The sequence below is a fragment of the Pangasianodon hypophthalmus genome, chromosome 3 (genome assembly GCF_027358585.1).
Source record: "Pangasianodon hypophthalmus isolate fPanHyp1 chromosome 3, fPanHyp1.pri, whole genome shotgun sequence".
In the NCBI taxonomy this organism is placed as follows: domain Eukaryota; kingdom Metazoa; phylum Chordata; class Actinopteri; order Siluriformes; family Pangasiidae; genus Pangasianodon; species Pangasianodon hypophthalmus.
In genome coordinates this window covers 6648775-6667874 of record NC_069712.1, presented here as the reverse complement: position 1 = coordinate 6667874, position 19100 = coordinate 6648775, and the positions used below count along the sequence as shown (strand labels likewise).

General features: G+C 37.5%; 1 protein-coding gene across 3 annotated transcripts in view; it reads right to left on the bottom strand.

Moving 5' to 3' along the window:
* tbc1d9 (TBC1 domain family, member 9 (with GRAM domain)) overlaps nt 1-19100 on the bottom strand; it is a 43886-nt gene that overhangs the window by 11972 nt on the left and 12814 nt on the right. For all 3 annotated transcript variants that reach the window (XM_026939728.3, XM_026939737.3, XM_053232423.1), the window contains exons 4-12: nt 15613-15731; nt 12249-12477; nt 10874-11135; nt 8611-8818; nt 6187-6393; nt 5660-5833; nt 3613-3763; nt 2628-2842; nt 920-1037 (exon numbers count right to left, since the gene is read on the bottom strand). In XM_026939728.3, the coding sequence (XP_026795529.2) occupies nt 920-1037; nt 2628-2842; nt 3613-3763; nt 5660-5833; nt 6187-6393; nt 8611-8818; nt 10874-11135; nt 12249-12477; nt 15613-15731 (1683 nt within the window). The remainder of the gene's footprint in view (nt 1-919; nt 1038-2627; nt 2843-3612; nt 3764-5659; nt 5834-6186; nt 6394-8610; nt 8819-10873; nt 11136-12248; nt 12478-15612; nt 15732-19100) is intronic.

The window sequence follows — 19100 nt, the reverse complement described above, 5'->3', positions numbered from 1 at the left end:
TTTTTTTACTTCAATCCACAGAAAATAAGGGTAGAAAATGAGAGACATAAGAACGAGAAAACGTAAAGACATATATAAAATATTATAAAAATATTACAATTAAATGTGTAAATGTAAGTATAAAAAATTGTCATCCAATTCAATACTGCAGTTTTTGGAACATTATACTATCTGCCAATCCCTTTTAAAATTTTTAGTATGACATCAATATCAGTTTAGGTCAGAGTATTAGCCAATAACCAGTACTGATCCGAGATGGACGAAATCCTCTTAGTAAGAAATCCTGCTTTCTGGAAGGTTTTATTGACAATGTAATTGTAAAACATTACAGGAGTCTCAAATCAAAAACTGACCTTACACTCAAACATATTTAATAATGTAGAGAATCCAGAAGGCTGGTACACAAAACAGACCTTTCAATAGGTTTGAAGGCTAAAGAGAGAGGTTTTTAAAATTCAAACACTAACTGTAATATAAAAACCAGTTATTCTTAATACTCAGTAACAACCCAGAATAGTACATAAGTGTGCAATTTGAGACGCAATGCTAGTTTATTTAGCAGAGGTAGTGGGATGGTGAAATTTGACCATATCTGTTGTTGAACTACACTAGTGCAGCGTGTCAGGAGAGTGAAAAGACTAAAATAAGATGTACCCTATTCATTTAAACGTGCTTTGTCTGAATGTGACTACACGTAACATTTCAAAATATCAGCACACAAAATGCGTCTTTGATATTTATAATATAAATTCGTAAAATAAATGAATGAAACAGAAGAGGAGATTGTGAGTTTCTCTCGAGACCCCAATTGTAAATCAAGTGACCCTACATGGGGTCTAGTTTGTGAATCCCTGGATTAAAGCTTATGGCTGACCTGTGTGTGTGTGTGTGTGTGTGTGTCTGTGTGTGTGTGACTGACCCACGACTCTGGTGTTATAGTAGTCTGGCAGCATCCTCTCACACAGCGCCACCAGCAGCCAGAAAGCCTCCTCCTCTTTAGCATAGAGCAGCAACACCGACGTCACAATGTTCATCGCCTGAACAGAAACAACACATAAAAATGTCATTCATTCATCCATCCATCAATCTTCAGTAAACACTTAATCAGGGTTGCAGTGCATCTGGAATGTGTGTGTGTGTAGAACGTTTTTCAACAGTAATTAATCAGAAGTTGTGTGTGAATGCAATGAGCCAAATTCCTGTGAAGACTGATGCAGCAATCGATTGGAATGAGGCCTAGTAAAATTCCTGCGAAATGATGTGAATGTGTGAACAGACGACAATACAATAGTATCGGTGCTGCAAAAAAAAGGTTGATCGGACATCAGAGATCTTGCCATCCAAATGTTTACATACATACAGTTGTGACTGTTTTTCTTTTGTTAGGATTTATATAAAGTATAATTTATACTTTATTATATTTATTACATTTACAGTATAAGTGATTTTTTGTGAAAGAGTTTAACTGTGAAGTGCTTCAGTAAAAAAAGGAATAGTTTAAATCTTAGTAGTATTTAAAGAAAAAATATCGGAGGGGTATTGTTATCGGCTGATACTCAAGGTTTCAGTATTGGTATCGGATATTGGAAAAGAAAAAGTGGTATTGCGCCATCTCTAGTATTTATCTGTTTATACGACATGCTGACACTTTAGTACAAAGAATGAAGAAAAATAGCAGAAAAAAATATCTGGAAATTACTGATTCAAAAGTGATTCAAAAATAAAGAAGCTGTTGGCCATTTGAAGATGATATTAAAAGAAGAAGATGAAGATGAAAAAAATGTGCTAATAATGTAAATAAAGATGTAGCACCTTTGAAACCTAGGTCTAAATACCACTAAAAATAATTATGTAGTCTTTGTTACAACCTGCATGACAGGACCTTTAGGTTAAATGTGAAAGTGTGCTTCTACTTGAAAGACTTTACTTGTCCAAGTGGTGAAGAAGGTGCATGAAGATGGTGCATGAAGAAGGTGCATGAAGAAGGTGCATGTAAAAAGTGCATGAACAAGCGGCATGCAAGAGGTCCATGCAGTGCACACACAAAGGTGTGTTAGTGGTAAATGAGCACTGGGTGTGGGTTTGCAGGAGTGTGTGTAGCAGGTGCTAGCGCACACTGCAGAGTGTGTATGTGGTTTGAACCAAAAGTGGTCTTTACTGAGGTACGTTCATGTAACTCATACACTGATAATGTGAAATGTATGCAGGGTTCATTGCAATGTAATGAGGGACATCCTGATTGAAAAACAAAAACAAAACCACATACGCACACACACACACACACGCACACACAGATATCATCCCTTTTGCTTTACTATAAATCAGTATCAATCAGTATAAATCATGTATTTTACACATATTTTAATTACAAATCACTCACACCTGATGTAGCGGGAAGAACAGTATGTGTATGTGTGCACCTCCTGATTAAGTGATTTTGTACAACATAAAATATTACCACACACTACGTATTATAGGGTTGGCTATTAATCGGGCTATATTAGGTTTTTCCTGTGTATCTTTTAGATTTTTAGTTTCTACCAGGTATATACATTTTTGCAACAATTTGATCAATTAATGTAAATGTGTGTGTGTCTGTGTGTGTGTGTGTGTGTGTGTGTGGGTACCTGACAGTAGCCGATGTTGGGGTTGCGGAAGGCATATGCAGTGAGAACTCGTCTCAGTGCAGCGATGCCCATCTCATTCTGAAAGGCCGGGTGTTCGGGCAGTGAGCGATGAAGGTCACGCTCGATTTCTTCTGTTGCTAAATTATACTTTCCCATCGACTTCTCCACCAAGTCCTCATAGTAACCAGGGTGAGTCGCCATCTCATTAATCGCCCCTGTTCGAGCACACACACACACACACACAAAATTTATTTCTAAACGTAAACTACTTTATGACTCATTTTGTAAACAGGAAATGGTTTAAGATAAACTTGTGTGTGTGTGCTATTGAGGTCTACAGAAAGTAGGTCAACTGCTTGGGGTGTGTGTGTGTGTGTGTGTGTGTGTGTGTGTGTGTATGCTTATACAAACAGGTGACATATTAATTAAAGGGAAAAACAATATAAGTTGTCCTACTAAGGTGTTCACCAACATGCGCTATAAGTGCATACTGAAATGCATTTCCTTTAGATTTTTTTTTAAATAATGAATTATTTGGGATGCACATGTCAGTGTATCTTGGCCCATTTTTTGATGCACACAATCTTCAAACCCTGCAAAAACAATCTTTAAACCCAGCTGACTGTTCATGTCATGAAATAAATTGCTCAATGAAATGTCAATGCATTGCCAAGCCCCTGATGTGACCGGTTCTAGGTTCCAGATCAGCAGCATGATTGTGCTAGTTGAGAAACAGTTCTTATGTGGTGCAAAAAAAATCAGAAGGTTCCTCCAGACTTGGCCCAGGCACGTCTGTGGGAAGGGAATATGTGTATGCGTGTGTGTGTGCGTGTGTGTGTGTGTGGGTTGGGAGCGGAGGGTTTGTGTGTGTTTTCCCTCTGTGTCTGAATTCATATATTAACAACCTGTTTCTAGAAGTGTGTGAATTGTATGTGTGTGTATGAGTGTGTGTGTGTGTGTGTGTGTGCGTGTGCGTGAGTCGCACCAGAGAACAGAAGCCACAGGTCTCCTCTCATGTTCTCTGGGATGCCTTTGAGCACCAGCTCTTTGGTCTTCTCCGTGCGGTACATACACACACCCTGGCCGTATTCCGCAAAGTGATTCTTCCAGGCCTGCTCTTTCAGGAACTCCTTCGCCTGGGAACACATCAGCAAACACACACACTGTTACCACATGACTCCTGGAGTGCCACAGAGTCTCTCATTGAGGATTAAATTGGAGAAGTAGTCTTCTTGGCTAAAAGCAGATTTTCTTCTGAGATCAATCAGTGGATCAGATATATTATATAGATTACTTTGTAGCTGTACAATTAACCGAATAAAGCTCGTCTACATTACTATGTACTATCGATCAACACCAAGTATCCACACACTCAATATCTATCTAATGCTACATTGCTAACTTGCTAACAACAATTCTATTCTGTGTCACTGTTTTATTGCTTGCTATATTTTGTGAAACAAAAACAAATGTACCATAACATAAAATGAACGCAAGCTGTACTAGCTAGTACCAGCTAATAAATGCAAATAAGCATTAGTTTTTAGGATAGATATAATAAGGATTTAATAACAGGTAGAGACTGATGAAAACGATGCAACACTCATTTCTGATTCATATGTAACCTGATCAGTGGAAACGCGACGTAGGTTTATGGTGAAGGAGCGCTCAAATAGCAATAGAAACATTACTACCGTAGATGTATTACTCAAAAGGGGACAGTGAATTTTCACGTTTTCATCTGATGGGGTCTTAAATTTCACTGCAGCTGGTACTGAAAAGGGGGAAAATAGTGTATTTGGGTGAAATAGTTGTGGCATCTTGTGCACTGTTAGAGACTAAAGCTCATCTTTTTTCACGCATGGTGTGTGTGTGAATCGCCCTCCAGTCCATCAGTATTCGTTTCTGACCGTAGAAGTACTGTTGGCTGGACAACTGTTTTATTTTTCCAGCCGAGAAATGGCTTTGAGGTGTCTAAAATTCTATACAACACTGCTGTACCTGATGCACTCGTAAAAGTCTTACACTACCATATCAGTGTCTGTGTTACGCTAAGAATGATCTACTGCCCAAATAATTTCTGGTCATATTCTTCCTATGGTGGTCTTTTTCCACTAGCAGTTAGTAAATGTGCATTTGCAATGTGACCAATAGGACTGGCACCTGATACATTGCAGCTACAAGGAAGTGTATCTAATAAACTGGCAACTCAAAATGTCTGAGTGTAAGAAAACTTCCTGCAACCACTTTGTGCTGTTTGTGACTTTGGTACTTCTGTCTCATTTAGCTGCTCCTGACCTCTTGCCTCTAATCTCTACCTTGTTCTAATGTTTGCACTTTAACTTGATGATCTACATACTTCCACTAGTGCAACTTCCTCCTGTTTTCATATGTGTGCTGTGTACAGAGGTCAAAGCTCACAAAATCAACCCAGTGTGAAAGAAAACGCGCTGTGCTCAGCAAAATTTTAGATCCTGAGAAGGTTTCAGCACAAGAGTATCATGTCGACACAGCGAAGTGGGTCTGAGGGGTTTAGATATTAAATTAGAGAATGTCACTCGTGATATTTCCTTTTGAATTCATAGAGTAAACACAATTACACCACTTTGTTCATTCTGATTGGTCAGACGGTGATTAATTTTCTATAACAACAGCTCTGAGAGTAGTTCTGGCTGCAAGGCAAATCACATAAAAATTAATGCACTTGTTCTAAAATGTTATCATATTATCCAAAGACTAATAATATTGGATTTAAAATTGAGTTGTTATTTAACAAAGAAAAATGTCTAATCATTGATATGGTGAAAGTTTCTGTGAGGAGACATTTATTTAACATTTATAAAAGTCTCCAGTGTCATCTGCTATTCAGATGCTCTGTTACTGGAAATAATCAACTGCATCACACCATTCAGTCAGCACACCCCTAAGTGTTTTATTCCTTTCATATTTCTATGTCAATAAAATATATTCTGTAAAAACTTGAGCATGTGTTTAAGCATGTGAGACTGAGCAATGTGTGTTTGAGTGTTTACCAGTTTGGGGTTGAACTCCTCAGGCGAGCGGCGACGGTACATGGTCATGAGGGCCTGTGTTGCTGTGGGAACACTGTTGTCATTGAGGTTGAACTGGCGCTCGCTCTCACCCTCTGAGCCCAGACTGCTGCGCTGTGGACTGCAGGAGAGGAGACTGCTGTGCTGGGAATACACCTGTATACACACACACACCCACACACACACACACACCCACACACACGCACACACATGAATTTAAGTCACTAGGGAGAAATCTGTAGCTGTGGCAAACAACCTTCGGCAGATGGATAATTATAGTCAATGTAATAGATCTTGTTACATCTTTTAAAGCTTCAAGCAAAATCTGCAAAAAAAAAAAAAAACATCAGCATGACCAGCTCCAGATTTAACACAGAGCACATAATGTAGTGCTTTGTTTTTCTTTAAAACTCTCTGTTGTTGCAGCAATTAAAAAAAAACAGGCCTGCAAAGCTTGGAGACTTTGATAAAACACAGATACAAATAAAGCAAAAAAGCTCAACGCTCACCTCATCGTCTGAGCTGGTGAGGCTTCCTGTGATCTCTCGCTCGAAGTAGATCTTAGAGGAGGTCTGCTGCAGGAAGTCAGAGATCCTCTGCACCAGAAAGTCGCGGTCTTTCAGGTTGGCGAAAAGGAAGGTCATTCGGTTCTTGGTGCTGATTGATAGTGGGCTGGGCAGCACATTAGAGCTGTCTGCCTTCTCCACAATGGTCACCTGATAACATTGGAATAATAATAAAGGAAGGAATTAAATTAAAGGAATTAAAACCAAATAGAGCTATAGAAAAATAATCAAAGTTTCTTGTCAACGGTTCATTATTTTCATATAATAGCATATTCCAAAGTTTTTTTATTCCTCTCATACAGCAGCAATTTGCCAGTGATTACAATTTTGTACTTATTAAATCATGACATGCCATACTTTTTATGCATTCATAATTATATTTAATTCTGTGGAATGTGTGCAAACTAGTTATCTGCTATCACAGCTATAAACAGTCATTCCCTCGCCTTCTCCTCAAGGTAATTAGACAAAAAACAATGCAGACAGTTACTGAGAAACCATCATGAAGACTTTCCTATGTCGGAAAACTTAAAATTTCAGCTTTACCACTGACTTTTACAAAGCACTGCCACTGGAGACTCTTTTTATAAGTGTTAAATAAACATCATATAAACGTCTTGACGTCTTATAACAATTTTTATGTTTGAAATAACAGCACGTTTTTTAATCTGTGTATTTTTAGACTTGAACTATATGGAGTATCCACCATGCAAGTCCCAGTGAATTATCTGTTACTATAGAAACGATAATGTATTAGAACAAACGCATTAATACAAACCAGTGAGTTGCCTTGCGATTGGAACTACTGTCAGAACCAATTTAACAGTGCTGTGGTTTAACGCCTCATAAAACACCCAGATCATACATTTGTAACAGAAGAGGCAGAAAATCTCATAAAAACAGTTGATGCTGAAGCACGGGTAAATACAGTGTGTGTTTAACGCGGTGTGTGACAGAAAACTGGTAAATACCATACTGTGTGCTGACTTTTTAGTCCTGAAAACTGTCCCGCACTCTGTCACAGTGCCCAAAAAAGGGGGAAACAGCTGGCGATGGCAACCACTACCAGATACTAACAGAGTCTGACAGCTCGCTGTCTCGGCCTTTTATTCATGTCACATTGATCATGTTTTTTATTACCACCCACCTGTGTGCACACACTCACACTCACACACCCACACACATTCTTCACAAAGACGAAACTCATTTTGTAAACCAGCAGCTTGTCAATGTGACCATTATTGAAAAGGACACTCTATACATCTCCTGCACGCAGCAGATCAAAGATGTCACATAGTTATTATTCTGCTATTATGGAGGACTCAATACAAGCCTCAGAAAGCTTATCAGCTGGAATTAGTCTAAGGCTGCAGGTCTGAGATGGTCAAACACTGCAACTCATCATGTGACGCTAACAGCATCCAAAATTGGTCCATGACCTCTAACAAAGAGATGTAAAGTCTAATTAAATTAAGATGTGCTAATGAAATATTAAGATAGACAGATGTCAAAATCTGGATTTGGTTTTTGCAAAAATATATAGAAAAAACACATCCATCTCTCAACTCATCAACCTCACCCATTCTTCCACCTACCCACCAACTCACCCATCCATCCAACAGCCCACCCACCCATCCATCCATCCACTATACCCATCCATCCACCTATCCATAATCCACCTATCAACCTATCTACCAATCTGTCATCTTACCCATCCATCCTCCCTACACATCCATCCATCTATCCTTACCAAAAAATGAGGCCAATCTCTCATCCTACCCAGCCATCGACCCTGCACATCCATCCACCTTACTGATCCATCCACCCTACATATCCATTCCCCTTTCACATCCAACCACCCTACACATTCATCCACTTACCCATCCATCATCCCACCTATCAACATATCAAACCCACCCATCCATCCAACCATCCATCCACCAATCCATCCACTCCCAACCATCAATCCTACCCGTCCATCCACCCTAATCATCTAGCCACTGACCCATTCATCAACCCACCTATTTACCTACCCCATCTATCCATTCACCCTACTCATCCATCCACCCTATACATCCAACCACCCTACACAGCCATCCAACCTACTCATCCATTCATCCTACTCATCCATCCATTCACCTATCCATCAGCCTGCCTATCAAACTATCCACTCATCCATCCATCCTCCCACTAACCATCAATCCTACACATCCTTCCACTTTTGGCCATATAGTGTATCATCCTGACATCTTCTGTTAGTAAACCTGACTTTTATGTAAGAAGTAAAAATATGACAGAAATACCATAACACCCATGTTTTCCTTCATCTTGAAATAAAAAGTGCTGCTCCTGTAGATCCAAACCTACCTCTCGGAGGGGGATGATGAGGCTGCACATGGTCTCCTCTTTACTGGTGAAGCAGATGTAGTTAGTGGAGACAAACATTTGACCCAGGATGTGCATCTTGTTGAAAGGAGTCCACAGTGTACAGTCTGTGTGTCCATCCAGCTTCTCGTCTTTCGGCAGGCGGAACAGCGTGCGGTATCGTTCACTTTTAGCCCTGGCGTCCAGATCCCTGAAATGAAAACAGACAATTTTAAACAACTGTTTTCAAAATGGCAGCACTCAAACATTCAGCTGTGAGAATGGTTATTTATTTATTTATTTATTTATTTTTACATATTCCTCTCTTTGTAACAGTCAGAGGTAGTTTTGATGTTTCTCTGAAAAATGACAATCTGCATTTTTTTTGTCTTATTAACTTCAAGAACAAAAAAGAGAGGCTGGTGAGCTATAAACAAATGTTTATAAACAAATGTTTATAGCTACTACACCATAAGTGATAACAGGAACTATTTTGTTTCATGGGTGTTCCACAACATTAAACAGAACTATAAATGGATAAAAACTATGAAGTCATTCATGCTGTTATAGGAAAATAAATAACGTTGAGGTGACAACAGTAACTCAGTGCTTTGCACTGTTGATTGAATGACCTTGTGCTGAAATCAAATCCTTTGCTTATTGAAATATAGTCAAGTTCTCAAACAGTCGATGAGACATTTCTAACCTCGAATAACCAGGTATCAAAAATATTCACCACCAGACGTAAGTTTTCTTTGACCTTTCAGAATTTCAGACATCTCCTGCGTGCTTGCTTTGTAAAAAAGTCAGATTTGAGCGTTCATCTTTATAAACCTGGCAGCTCTCCATATTTCGAAGATTTACACCATCATCTTTCTGGACTTCATAGAGTGCTCAAACACTTAATTTCTTTTATGGAGCCAAATGTCTTTAGCATTTTGCTGAGGCTTAAATCTCTCTATAAGCATGCGAGTCAGGGTGAGATGGTTGTCATGGCTCTCAGCAACACTGCACACTGTGTTACACTAGAGTTTATAAAGATAAGTGCGTAAACATCTACTACTGGTGCTTTTATTAAAATATAGGCTATAACCCTATGTGTACTGAGAAGCAGAACAGTTTTCATATTAACTGGGGCACTATTTTAAATGCAATTTCTCATTTCTCAGACAACAAAAACCTGTAAATTATGACTTATGGGTTCATGCAGAGGAATGGAGATAAGGTCTGAGAGAAAGCCTTGAAAGCAGGTTTGAAGTAAACAACTCAAAGATTATTATTTCACATTTTGGATATAAATGTAAGTAGGGCTGTATAATATGGAATAAAACACATGATTGTATTACTACATATTGTGATGTAATGGTGATACACCTTGAAATCTAGAAAAAAAAAAATTGACTGCTTGATGTTCACGGATAAAGACTGGCCTGCACTATTTTGACCATTTTAAATTATGTGACTCAACCTGATACACAGCACGTCTTTGATTGCTCACACACACATAATGAAATGCCTTGAAATAAAATAAAATGCCTTGAAATGGAATGAAATGCTGTCACACTTGACAACTGCTGGCCGGAACACTTTTTGTGTTGATATGAAAAAAGGCAACTCATTGGACATGTACACTGTAACCATTACAACGCACTTACCAGTGTTAACTAACCTAGTTTACTATCTAGATTAGATTTATAGTTATCAGTAATGAAGGTAGACTAAAGATTGAGGAGGTTGTTCGCCTGTACTATAGCTTTGGGCTAAATTCTTGACTGTATGCAGCCACAGATAACGTTGGACATCATGTTGCATAGAAGTGAACGTCCAAAAAATAGACAAGGTGTTCTTTTTTGTTACACTGAAATGTTGCCATATTGGCAGTGAAATATTTTCACTTCAATCTTCTTATATTAGAATTACTGTCACTTTATCCTTTATTTATCTCTTGCCCCCAAACCTGTGACCTGATTGGTCGATAGGTTAAAAAAATGCTTGACGTTATTCTGCACTCTTAATAACCTTTTAAGGCTCATTTCTGTATTTCCTGACAAATCAGTATTGTAAGGACCAATGTTGCAATTACAATTACTGAAACATTGGTACATTTACATTCAGCTTTTTGGCAGACTCTGTTATTCAGAATGTGTAAACAGCTAAAGATGTAATGATAAAAATAACTTGTAGAATTTGTGTAGGCCTTCCATAGTGAACATGGTCGACAACATGCTGATTTTTTTTTTAATTAATTAATTTAATCAACACTGACCTCTTGAGGGCTGACACTTTCTTAGGTGACTTCCTCTTGAGTTTGGGCAGTGAGCGGTCCTGCTCAAAGCCCTTGTTGTCCAGGAGCTGGCGCATGGCGATGTTGGCCAGCTGCTCCATGAGCTTGAAGGTCTCGTTGATGTTGAGGAACACGGAGAAGACGTGCTCGCTGCAGCGGGTGCTCACTCGCACCATGTCCGGCAGGAGCAGGGTGGCGTTCTTCTCCAGCTGAGTGATGTCAGCCCAGCGAACCAACAGCTTGGCTATGACACAGGACAGGGACAAAGTAGAGGGTCAACACCAGCAAAAGTATAATCTCTACAGAACTGGTAAATCAGTTCAATTCAATTCAATTTTATTTGTATAGCACTTTTAACAATGGACATTGTCACAAAGCAGCTTTACAGAAATAAATGGATTCACAAAAATATATTGTAAATATTTGAATTTATCACTGTGAATTTATCCCTACTCAGTGGATACATACATTTATACCACAGTGGTGCTGTATTCTCGATTCTGATTGATCAGAAGGTGTTGATTGATTAATGTTATTGGTTCTTTATTAACTTAATTAATTCACAGCAACTTTTGTGGTGGACACGCCAAAAACATGTGTAATTATTGATATGGTAAGGGTTTTTTATGAAGAGGTGATTATTTAACATTTTTAGAAGGAGTCTCCAGTGTCAGTGCTTTGAAAGTGTCAGAGGTAAAACTGTAACTTTAAGATTTCAGACATGAGAAAGTCTTCAGGATGGAGGACTTTGCACTTTCTGGTTTCTCGGTAGCATTACAAGCTGTGTTTTTTAACTTCAAGAGAGAGAAAAAAAGAGAGGCTGGGGAGGGAATGACTGTTTATAGAGTAATTATAACATAAGTGAAAACAGGAACTAACCTGCTTCATGAATGTCCACAAACTTAAACAATGAACAGATAAAACAAGTGATTTTAATTAATAAAAACATTATTAGCATTCACTGTGGTATAAGAGGAATAAAACACTTCAGGACTTGCTGTTATCGGAAAAAAATCAACTTGGTGTAAGGCTGCATCACATCTCCCTGTCATTTATTATTTTCCTATAAAAGCATGAACCAAGTGTTTTATTCCATAAATATGTGGCATGACCATTACCACTACATTAATACCGATTTGTCAAACCACTAAATTGCTGGGTATGAGGCTTAATTTGTCATAATCTTCCCCTGATAGGGAAGGAACAGGTACTGGATATATTCTAGGTATACAAATATCCCAATGTACATCTCTTTTCCACAAAACATCAACAATGAGAGGATAACAAGATCTACACCCAGGTTAAGCCAAACATGTGCATATTATATTCTTGGATCTACAATAGGTGCCTCACTCACCCTCCTTGCCCAGCAGGTAAGAGTAGAAGCAGAGGTGGTTGATGCTGAGGTAGAGACAGCCCTGCCTGGGCACTCGGCCCTTCCAGTAGCTGCAGGAGTAGTAGTTCACCAGCTTCTCCTCGTCTGGCATCCCGAACAACCTCCGAAACTTAGCGGTGGCTTCCTTGAACTTGTCCGTGTCGTCGTCCTCCTTATTGTCATGATTTTTGTTGTATTCGGCAATGATACCCTTTAAAGGTGGAAGAGAAAAGTGAACATGAAGAACAAAACAAAGAGCAAATACCTCACTGTTCACAGAAGCTACAGGGACGAATTACTGTTGTCAGCCAATGAGACGGCAAGTAACTCCACAGGGCTGGATAAAGTTATATAGCAATACAGTTATAGTACAACACAGTGCTGTTGCATTAGTAACATGGATTTGAACACATGTAAAAGTCTTAGGCACATCAAAAGAAATTCTGTAAAGCAACGATGCCTTCAAAAATAATGAACTGAACATTTCTATATACAAAAATTTGACAATAAAAATCAGTAAAAAAAAAATCAAAAGACAAACCAAGTCAATATTTGAGGTGACCACACTTTACCTTTAAAAGTGTATCAGATCTCAAAAAAATAAAAAAAATCTAATGTTCGTCCTGCATCTTAGAGAAACTCACAGACAAACTCCATTAGGGTTTGATCTGAAATTTGCTCTAATACATTATAGCATGTTACTTTATTTAACAAAATACAAACATTTCTCTGTAATAAAACGCTAACGGGGGGTTAGAGGAGCGTTAGAGGGTTAACGCTCTTTTCTACTGATAATAAACAGCTAAGACAAAATGTACAATATATAAAAATTAGGGTCTCTAAAACTTTTATGTATATGGATCAAAGACAATTTTTTTCCTAAACAACTTAAAGCCTCTAAAGTAACTTACTTAATCACATACCATGTTTAATTTGCATGCTTACTGTGACTTTTTTTGTTTGTTTTGGACAGTATGTAATATGGAAAGTTTGTTATATTATTCTGAACAATATTTTCACTATAAAACTTTATTTCTCCCTAATATAAACTTTTCCTTTAAACATCTTTCTGAGACAGAGAAATAAGAACCATGAAATGATTCCACTTTTATAATTTCATATATAATGTACAGCCTTCAGATGCAATCTGAAAGTATTATAAAACCCTTACAGTTAAATACAAATCCAAAAAGGTGAGACGTCGTGTAAAAAATATATATGAAAGCCATGAATTGCATGTTATGACAAATTTACTAACATACCTAGCTATTTAACCCTATCATAACTGTGTTATTGTTGCTTATGAACTCTTGTTTTTTTTTCTCCCTGCTGTATGAAAGGTTTATTGTATTTGAATGCTATGAATATTCTGTATAATATGAGAATAAGCTTGAGTTGATTGTATGAAGTAGAGTGAACCTATTCTATATTGTCTGTCTAATTTTACTGCATACAAATGGAGACATTCTTGTGTTGCTTCTTACTGTTACACTTTCATTAGTAGTATAATGAAAATTCACATCGCTTGAGATTACTTTGGAAATACTGCATACGACGTAGTCTTGCACCATCTGTCTCCTATCCTCTGTGTATTATGAGAGGTTTTTCACTAACAGCACTAACAGGTACAGCGCTTGTCTCTTTGTATTCAGGAGGCAAAGCATCAGGAAGTACTTTTACAGTAATTACCAAACCGCAAAAAACTAAACCGCAGAACACTAATTTAGAAACTAAGGTTATGTCCTGGTGAGGAACCGATGGTGAACTTTATTCTATGTTTTATACTAAGCACCGAGTTGTGACTATATACAGTCACCTCTGAAAGTATTAGAACAGCAAGGCCAATTCTTTTGCTTTTGCTATACACTGAATACCTTTGGGATTGAGATCAAAAGATGACTATGAGAAGATAGGTTAGAATTTCAGCTTTCATTTCCTGATATATCTAGATGTTTGAAACAACTTAGAACATGGCATCTTTTTTTGGCAGTGCACCCAATTTTTAGGTGAGCAAAAGTATAGGAACAGATAGTCTTAAAGTAAATAACACTTAATATTTGGTTGCATATCCCTTGCTTGCAATAATTCCATCAAGACGGCGACTCACTGACATCACCAAACTGTTGCATTTTTCTTTTGTGTTGTTTGTTTTGGGGGGTTTCTCCCTTCAGTCTCTTCTTCAGGTGGTGAAATGCTGCTCAACTGGGTTAAGGTCTGGTGATTGACTTGGCCAGTCTAAAACCTTCCACTTTTTTCCCCTGATGAAGTCCTTTGTTATGTTGGCAGTGTGATTTGGGTCATTGTCTTACTGCATGATGAAGTTCCTCCCAATTAGATTAGATTAATTTCTCTGTAAACCGGCAGACAGAATTTTTCTGTAGACTTCTGAATTCATTCTGCTTCTACCTTCATGATTTACATCATCAATAAAGATTAATGAGTCTGTTCCAGAAGCAGCCACGCAAGCCCAAGCCATGACACTACCTCCACTGTGCTTGACCAATGAGCTTTTATGTTTGGGATCATGAGCAGATCCTTTCTTTATCCACACTTTGAAGAAAGAAAACATTTCTTTGAGTCAAGCAGTGCAAAGGAACAAACTGCAAGTAGTTTGGATTTGTTGCTGTACCACGGCATTCCTAATTTGCATAAAGTTGAGAAAATCCTAACTCACATGTCGCTTGTCACACTGTGGCTGAAATTGTGGCTCTGTATCATGCACGTACATGGACATGAACGGTCAGATGTTTCTTGCTACTGTGAACACAGGGTGATATGTTCCACAAGATTTAGGTCCTTGTTTAACTGCTAGTCTGTGTCATGGGTTTGTGGCAAAAACACTGATTAAACTGTAATAAAACATAAGAAAAAAAGGTGTTTGGAAATTTTTCAAAAATTATATTATCATATATAAATTCACTGTATACAGTGAATAATTATCATATATAAATATTCGGTACGAAATATACTGTATTGCCTCCTCGTTATTCCTCCATTTAAAACTCACAACTCTTCATTAGCTCAACAAATCTCAAACTCTTACAATTCAGATGATCTCGAACACCTTTTTTCCTGATACTTGTGGTTTAACTGTTATTGCATTTACCCAGTTTGTTCTATCTCATTTGCTTTATGATTATTACGCTGAGTATAAAGCCTCATTGGGTTATTAAAATCTGCTAAAGTGCTAAGTCAGTAAATAAATGCAGAAATGATCTCAGGAAGTTGAGGAAATGATCTCAGTGCAGAAACACAAGCCATTTCAAAATCCCTTGTGACAGGGTCGGGAATAATAAGGTAAAATCTATAATGTGTGTGTGTGTGTGTGTGTTCATATGTGTTTTACCTGAATCTTGCCCTTGACAAAGGTAGTGATGTCGTTCTCATTCTCAAATATAGACAGCGTCTGCAGGAGGTTGTGTTCCAGCCACTCCCAGTGTTCAGTGATCTCTCTACGGGAGCTCCCTGTCACACACACACACACACACACACACACACTCCCATGAGCCGCCACAGTAACAAATGATGTACTCCCCTTCATTCATTCATCACCGTTGTAGGATAAAAAATAATGGATATTATGCAAATGGTAAAATTTTCATTAATAAATCAGTCACAAAACATTTTCTTTAATCTTCCATTAAAATGTAAATGGCTTTTGCCCACTTCTAAATGTATGATATCACCATGCCCCGGTGGGTAGGAAGAAAAAGATTTTAGCAAATAGTATCATGTCATGCTTCAAAAGCCAAACTGATGAGATCAAATTCCAGCCATACAGTCCTTAGTGAAGAAAAATGTGTCATTTTTCATGCTGTTGCATTACCTATTGAATCATGGTACAGAAAAATGTATAAATAAATGTAAATATAACAATTTTTAACAGCTCTCTGGAAACCTAATGACCTGCACAGATTCCTTTCAGTTAAATAGCTGAAAATTATTCCAAGAATTTGTCTATGGTTAACATATTATAATTTTATATATTAACTATTAATTAATAATATCATAACTCAAATTCAGATGCTGCTATTTAGTAAATATACAACGTATCAGTGCTTCACAATGCTCTCTTCAATGCTAATGTTATTACATATCTATCGGAGGTTGCGACTTTCCGTTGCATGACTATTCACCAATTACTTCCTACTACTATCTACTAAATATGAAAAAGTTTATGCCTGATAAATCAAACTGACAGTGGATAAATGTCTAAATGACAGTAGCTCCTGCGCCAAGACAAATCACAGGGTTTATATTAATATGCCTGTTCTATGTTATCATTTCTACAGCTATTTCATGGTGACTTTTATAGCAGACGCTCCACATAAACAGAAAAGGGTGTGTAATCGTTGACATGGTGACGGTTTCTTTAAAAAAATGTTTATTTAACATTTTTGGAAGGAGTCTCTAGTGCCAGTACTTTGTAACACTCTTCAGGAGGAGGTTGTTCAGGGAAGAATTGTTTGTAGCTGCTTTAATGTAAGTGATAAGAGAAACTAGCCATCTTGTCATTGATTACTTTCCTATAACAACATACGCCGTCTTGTTTTATTTCTTATTTATGTTTCCCATAAAGTAGGAGTATTATGGGAGTTATGGTAATGAGATTGGGTTTTGGAGCTTGGTGCATATTAACAAGTAGTTCTAATCCATAGATAAGCCATGGAATATTTTGCTCTGCGTTTCATAATACGGCATGGAAAGTATTTTATTAATAAAATAGTATTAATGCGATTGGAGGTAATCTGTAGGCTTTAAAACGGCAAATCCACAATGCACAATGCCAAATCACAGCCTTTGTCTTAATCAGTGTTTTGCCGACGGTTACATAAGGTTCAGAATTTTAGTGTTGTACACAGTTTTATTAATTTTATCCAATGTGACACGCACTTGAGATGGAATCCAAGAGTAGAGCTGAGAAACTGAGGGTTATTGGTCTTGCTCAAGTGCTCATCATTGGCTCTATGGCAGTCTTTGAGTTTTGAATTCACTAGCCCCTTAAACTCCAAGGACCAGTTAACAAGTTCAGACTTGCATTTCTCATTTCTGTAAGTACACACCTTTCCCATTAGGTACCTTTATGTTTTCTACCACAGGAAAGTCTTCAAAATGGAGGACGCTATGTTATTAAATTTCTCCGTAACAAGCTGCAATTTTTTTTTCTCTTATTAACTTTAAGAGAAAGTGATGCAACGACTGTTTACAGCTTTAACGCAAGTAATAACAGGACCTAACTTGTCTCAAGGATGTTCCACAGTATTACATGTACCTGTATGTAAATGACTAAATGGATAAAAAGGTCTGATATATCATTCCGTAATAAATAAAAAATGTGCAATTGTTGGCAAATTGCTGTAGTGTAAGAGGAATAAAACATTTTAAAATGTGCTGTTATTGGAAAATAATCAACTTCAGTGCACTAACCTCATCACACCACCCAGTTGTTGATTGTTTTCCTGTATTACTATGTTCCTAAATGTTTTTTCCTTACATAATCACTTAATAACATGCTTTAAGATAAACAATTGAATAATAATTCAGGACTGTACAGGACTTAAACACTCAGATACTACAAATCATTTTGTTAAAATGTTAGTACTAGAGCTATAAATACTTAAAAACAGCCTTTGGCTCAGTCAGGAGAATGTTAAAAGCCTTGGAGCTGCATAAAAATACACTCTTTGTTGCAGAGGCAGTGTACAGGCTCATTTAATGGTCTTTTTTTCAATTGCACAGTAAACATTCTCAAGAAAGGATGGTCCTCTGAAAAGCTCTCAGAGCAGAAAACTGTTTGTACTATAAAAGATTTATGAGATATGAGAAGACTGGTCCAAATGTTAAGAAAAGTGGCGGGGCTTTGAATGTCATTGGGAAATCTGAGTTAGTGACATGCAAGTGTTATTGCACCAGAAAATACAGCAGTCTATCAGTATGCAAATGCAGGCCATGCAACACTGGTTTAAAATAAGAGATTTGGGCCATTGATCATTTTGAGAATGGATTTCTTAATAAAGAGTTTGCAAGCTCTTTTCTGTTAATTGATGTAGTGGTGCTACTTTTTTCCAAAGAAAATCAGTAGATTTCTGAAAAGACGGCGACAGACAGTGGGAATCATTGTGCGATTACATCAACTGCTATTGTGTGTAGTGGAAGTGAGTATATACACCTGAAATGCAGGAACAGCTTTCCATCAGATTTTAATTATTTTCTCATAGAATCCAGGGATTTAAGCTTAACAATAAATTGGTTAAAAATGTGCTATTTGACAAGAAAAACATGCAATATTCTCCCTTTTTGAGTTCAGTGCTCTCAGGATAGACTGAATCCACCATGACCCTGACCAGGATAAAGCGGTTACTAAAGATGAATGAATGAAAAACATTTAATAGTCAATATAGTGAAGTTTTTCCTGGAAGGAGTTTCCAATGTCAGCACTTTGTAACAGTCTGAGTGTGGTTGAGGATGGTTTCTCTATAACAAGTTGTATATTTTTGTCTTCAAGAGAAAGCAAGGGAACGACTGTTTATAGCTGATATAACGTAAGTTATACAGGAATTTGTGTTGCAGACGTTCTATAACATTTAAATGTCACTATACAGTAAAGGGCTAAAAATACAGTCTCTCATGCTTTAATTGCATACAAGGAATAAACCACTTCAGGACATGCAGGAACAGCACCCACGGTCATGTTTCATTCCTTACATGTTGCCTGATTGAAGTTTGTGTCCTACATCCAGACTGCATGTGTATCAGCCTGAATACATGTACGGTACATATTTTATGAATATGTCATAAGATTATATATTATACTGTGTTTACTATTTGTATATT